The 6,000-nt window shown below is 51.0% G+C and overlaps 1 protein-coding gene across 5 annotated transcripts in view; it reads left to right on the forward strand.

Annotated features, from left to right (window-relative positions):
- LOC137355917 (pyruvate carboxylase, mitochondrial-like) overlaps positions 1-3,388 on the forward strand; it is a 1,077,083-nt gene extending 1,073,695 nt beyond the window's left edge. For all 5 annotated transcript variants that reach the window (XM_068021564.1, XM_068021567.1, XM_068021566.1 and 2 more), the window contains one exon: positions 2,776-3,388. In XM_068021564.1, the coding sequence (XP_067877665.1) occupies positions 2,776-3,024 (249 nt within the window). In that variant the 3' untranslated portion in view covers positions 3,025-3,388. The remainder of the gene's footprint in view (positions 1-2,775) is intronic.
- The last annotated feature ends 2,612 nt before the right edge of the window (positions 3,389-6,000 follow it).

Raw genomic sequence — 6,000 nt, forward strand, 5'->3', positions numbered from 1 at the left:
TCCTCATTGTCCTTCGAATTATTTTGTAAATTGTTTTAACTAGTTGCCAGCTCATGTGCCAGAGGAAATAATATCTCCCTGTTAACCCTGTCAGAACCCCTCTTAATTTTAAACATTTCTATGAAATCTCCCCTTAACCTCCTGTGCTGCAAAGGAGAACAATCCCAGCTTAGAATCAGAGAGCGGTTATAACACAGAAGGAGGCAATTCGGCCCATCATGTCCACACCAGCTCTCTTCACCTAGTCCCACTCCCCTGCCTTTTTCTCCATAGCCCTGCAAATCTTTTCTCTTCAGGTAATTACCTAATTCCCTTTTGAAAGCCACGATTGAATCTGACTCCACCACACTCCCCCAGGCAGTGCGTTCCAGATCCGAACCACTCGCTGCGTCTTCTCCAGTCTTTCCACTTAAGTTCCTCCTCCCTGGAATAATTCTATTAAATCTGCTCTGTTCCCTCGCCAAAGCCCTGACATCCTTAATAAAGTGCCCAGATTGGACAAAATACTCCAGCTGAGGCCCAACTGGCAATTTAACCCCAATCCCTTACAACACAGAAAACAGAATCTGGATTCACTTCAACCTTGCATTTACCGAGCGCCTTTAATGTGGTAAAACGTCCCAGGGCGCTTCACAGGAATCAGACATAAATTTGACTCCGCGCCACATAAGGAGATATTAGCGACAGGCGACCAAAAGCTCGGTGAAAGAGGTCAGTTTTTAAGGAGTGTCTTAAAGGAGGAGAGAGAGAGGTGGAGAGGTTTAGGAAGGGAATTCCAGAGCTTAGAGCCCCAGGCAGCTGAAGGCACGGCCGCCAATGGTGGAGCGATGGGAATCGGGGGATGGACAAGAGGCCGGAATTGGAGGAGTGCAGAGATCTCGGAGGGTTGTGGGGGCTGGAGGAGGGGTCAGAGATAGGGAGGAGAGCGAGGCCACGGAGGAATTTGAAAACAAGGCGTCCCAAGGGAAATGGAGGTAAGATACCAATCAGCCATGATCTAATTGACTGGCAGAACAGGCTTGAGGGGCTGAATGGCCACCTTCTCTTCCTAAATTCACGTGTCTGTATCTTTTCCTGCAGTGGGTTCCATTCGACTTTGGTGAATGGTGAGCCAGAACAGGGAGGTGCAAACAACAGGGAGAACCGGTTTGCAGTGAATTACACTGTAGTGCGGTCACTGTTATTGGGTTTCAGTCATGGCTCATTAAGGTGCCCTCTCTCTCTCTCTCGCTCTGTCTCCCTGAGTCAGAAGGTTGGGAGTTTAATTCCAACTACAGAGAGATAATAGAAATGCAGATTCTTCATCCAGACAAGCACGTCTGCCATTTTGTACATAATGAGATCCCTTTCTGGATGGTGCTGTGGGTTCAGACCTCACCTGAAAAGGTTTGAGCCCTGAAATAAGGCAGCACTGTCTGAGGCTTGGAGTGGAGAATGAAGCACTCTGTGTATTCTCTACACTCACTGTGCATTGAGGGAGCACAGCACTGCACTCCCCTTGTGCAGCGCTGCCACCTAGTGCTCAGAAACAGAGCAGACGAGTGTGCCAGTCTGCACAGTGCAGCCTTTCACAGTGTCACCAATGTCTGAATCCAGCCTGTCTCTCTCACTCTGTGGTTTTATTTTAGGGGTGGGAGTGACAGTTACTGGTGAACAAGGAAGCGCCACACCACCAGAGGGGCAGTACTGAGGGAATGCTGCATTGTCAGGAGGGGCAGTACTGAGGGAGTGCTGCACTGTCCGAGGGTCAGTACTGAGGGAGTGCCGCACTGTCCGAGGGGCAGTACTGAGGGAGTGCCGCACTGTCCGAAGGTCAGTACTGAGGGAGTGCCGCACTGTCCGAAGGTCAGTACTGAGGGAGCGCCGCACTGTCCGAGGGGCAGTATTGAGGGAGTGCCGCACTGTCCGAGGGGCAGTATTGAGGGAGCGCCGCACTGTCCGAAGGTCAGTACTGAGGGGGTGCCGCACTGTCTGAGGGGCAGTATTGAGGGAGCGCCGCACTGTCTGAGGGGCAGTATTGAGGGAGGGCCGCACTGTCCGAAGGTCAGTACTGAGGGAGTGCCGCACTGTCCGAAGGTCAGTACTGAGGGAGTGCCGCACTGTCTGAGGGGCAGTATTGAGGGAGCGCCGCACTGTCCGAGGGGCAGTATTGAGGGAGTGCCGCACTGTCCGAAGGTCAGTACTGAGGGAGCGCCGCACTGTCTGAGGGGCAGTATTGAGGGAGCGCCGCACTGTCCGAAGGTCAGTACTGAGGGAGTGCCGCACTGTCCGAAGGTCAGTACTGAGGGAGCGCCGCACTGTCTGAGGGGCAGTATTGAGGGAGCGCCGCACTGTCTGAGGGGCAGTATTGAGGGAGCGCCGCACTGTCCGAAGGTCAGTACTGAGGGAGTGCCGCACTGTCCGAAGGTCAGTACTGAGGGAGCGCCGCACTGTCTGAGGGGCAGTATTGAGGGAGCGCCGCACTGTCTGAGGGGCAGTATTGAGGGAGCGCCGCACTGTCTGAGGGGCAGTATTGAGGGAGTGCCGCACTGTCCAAGGGGCAGTATTGAGGGAGCGCCGCACTGTCCGAGGGGCAGTACTGAGAGAGTGCCGCACTGTCGAGAGAGAAACATCGACTGAGACAATGGAGCAGAGAGAGATTTTGTGTTTCCCCAAATCTGTGATCTGAATTCCCTCTCTAGCCCATGAGAGATTAACTGGGGGGGGCAGGAGTTGAGGTGAGGGCACTGCCGCTTAGCACGCTGTTTAACCGCTCCGTCTGTTTCTCTCCCACAGGAGATGCACTTCCACCCCAAGGCCCTGAAGGATGTCAAGGGCCAGATCGGCGCTCCAATGCCAGGCAAGGTGGTTGACATCAAGGTGAAGGAGGGCAGTCGTATTGAGAAGGGCAAGCAGCTGTGCGTGCTGAGTGCCATGAAGATGGAGACTGTGGTGAACTCGCCAATGTCTGGCACCATCAAGAAAATCTATGTCACCCGTGACATGCACCTGGAGGGCGACGACCTGATTCTGGAAATCGAGTAACACACTTCGCTGCCTTCTCACATTTAATCATACTGAACACCCTGAGGAAACTCCCTCTCCCACCATCATTTACCAATAAGGCAGTGCCAATCGAGGTCACTTCACTCAAACAGTTACTCTGTGAAACAGACTGACTCATACAATGCAACAGGAGCGATTTTTAAGTGGTAGCGTTCTCTCGCCCCAGCCTCACATGACCTGTGTTCCAAACTGTGGTATTTTCGGGTATTGTTATATACCATTATTGCCCTTATGTTGGGTATTATGGGATATTGCCATATATCCCATTACCCTTATGTGGAGTTATCATAGGATATTGTTGTACATCCTTTGCCTCTAATACAGGTTCAGGGGCTAGGAAACATTTAAATGTCTGGGTACTTTATTAAGTAAAGTCAATGAGATAATAAAACACAGCCCCTTACATGCAGTGCATATGAAATATAGATCGATTAGACTCGCATACCATTAACTGCTTACTCTAGTCTCAGCAGGACTAGAAAGGCCCCAGGAGCACTGAGTCCCTGCAAAAATTGTAATTACCTCCAAAAGTAATATCAACGCATTCTAACCACCCCTCCTTCCAATGAGTCTGTGCAGTAACGTCTGTGTACTGACGACTGCAAAGACATGCAGATCAGTTACGGCCTCGATCTTCCCAGTACATCCATAACACAGGCCTGTTCATACCCCACCACCTCTAACTTTGCCATGAATGAAGCACTGGATTGCCGAGAAAGTGCCAGAAGCAGGCGACCCCGGAGATTGCTCTGATGTGTGTGTGGTGGCCCCTTTAAGGCCTTTGAGGAGGGGACTGTAAAACCTCTATCTGCCTTTTAGTGCAATTCCCCCTTCCCCGAGCTGTCCAGTTTGTTACCTTGTGTTTCCCCCTGTGATCCGGCAGCAGAGTGTGGGACCTATTAATGATCCCGGGATCAGCCGCTGTCTGCACTGTGCCAAGCTGCTCTGCTCCCTCCCGTCTGATTGATGGCTCTGTAGTTACACGGATCCCCACTGCTCACTGATTTACAGTGATATTCAGCCAATCCCACCTTCCTCCCAATCTGCTTACAGTTTGAGGGAGTCAAACCTCCTTTCATTCTGGCTTATAACAGTGGGGCCGAGATGGCGTGATTCTTGCTCTGACTGTGTTGATAGAGACTGCTCGACCCTATACCCCTTGTGCCCCTGTAACCCCCAGGTTCATGTACCACAGTGCCCCAGTACCCCACTCTGGCAATGGACACTGGTCACTCTGGGATGGACACACTGGTCACTCTGGGATGGACACACTACTCACTCTGGGGATGGACACACTGGTCACTCTGTCAGTGGACACACTGGTCACTCTGGGGATGGACACACTGGTCACTCTGTCAGTGGACACACTGGTCACTCTGGAGATGGACACACTGGTCACTCTGAGGACCGACGCCGATCTCTGCAGGTTAGACACACTGATCACTCTGGGGATAGACACTGGTCGCTCTGGCGGTGCTCACACTGGTCACTGTGGGGAGCACTGGTCTTTCTGGGGATGAACACTCTTGTGATAGACACACTATTACATGTGGGCACTGCACCTTGGGGTGGAGACTGGCTCTCTGCTAAAGCCCGTCCCACTGAGATCAGCACAACAACATCCCATTATGTTCTGTGAGACTCTGCCCCTTCTCTTTTCTGAAACTTGGTGGTTGGGTGTTCAGGTACAGGCAGCTGGTCACATGTGCAGAGATATCCGGGTGGAAGGCAGTGTAGGGTCCCATCACACCAACCTCCAAATCCCTGCCGCTGATGACTGGGAGATCCTATATTCAACTGTGAGGAGTCAAAACAGGTTCCCGACAGATTTCTTGGCATCTGTTTCATCATTATCTTGACATATCTCAATGCTTTCTGCACAGGTTTGTTGCGGGGTGGGTGGGAAGATCGAGACTGGAATTGGAATCACTCACAGGGATACACCGGACATTTACAATGGGCGGGGTGAGAGTGGAAACGCTGTGAGTCCACTTAATTCCCCCCTCCTCTAGTCCCAGCCCTTCTCCCATCTGCCCGGTCATGGGACATCCACCCAAGCCGAGCCCAATTTTCCATGTTTCTGGATCAATCCTCCCCAATTCAGGTATTGTGAACTGGAACGTGTGATTCCTGTTCCCCTGTGATGCGGGAGAGAGAAGGGAATTCTCGAGAGTGACCACGATGGAACCCAGCTTTGGGACCACAGGCCGAGCAGCGAAGCTATCACTTGAAACTGACTGTTACCTTCCGAGCACCGGTCTTGGACGTGACACCACGAGCTGGAAACTGGACGACAAAGTGCACCATAAGTGTGACTATTAATACAACGCACCTAAACGTGCAACTGTGATGCTGATGCAGCCCTTTAAAAGCTTGCATTCCATTACTGTGATTTCACAAGTGAGCCTTCGTCAGATTCTGGCAGGGCTTTAATGCTGCTTGCAGTAAAAATGCAAACACAATGTTGTACATTGAGAAAAAGAAACAAAATGCAAATGTATCATTAAAATCAGTGTGGAGATTAACTATAAAAAAAAAACTTCATACAAAACAGGTTTGCTGTTGGGACAGTGCGGAATTGAGAAGTATGTTAGTCTAGTCCAAGGGTCAATCTGCAACCAGTGATCTGACACATAGGAAATGGGAGCAGGTGCAGGCCATTCAGCCCCTCGAGCCTGCTCCATCATTCAACCAGATCATGGCTAATCTTTTACCTCAACGCCATTTTCCCGCACCATCCCCATATCCCTTGATATCTTTAATATCTAGAAATCTATCGATCTCTGTCTTGAATATCCTCAATGATTGTGCCTCCTCAACTCAGTCCTAAATGGCAAACATCTTGCTCCCCTACTTTTTCCCCTTCAAGTATTTATCCAATTCTCCTTTTTGAAAGTTACTATTGAATCTGCTTCCACCGCCCTTTCAGGCAGCGCGTTCCAGATCACATCTCAC

This window comes from Heterodontus francisci, chromosome 44, assembly GCF_036365525.1.
Source record: "Heterodontus francisci isolate sHetFra1 chromosome 44, sHetFra1.hap1, whole genome shotgun sequence".
Taxonomy (NCBI): Eukaryota; Metazoa; Chordata; class Chondrichthyes; order Heterodontiformes; family Heterodontidae; genus Heterodontus; species Heterodontus francisci.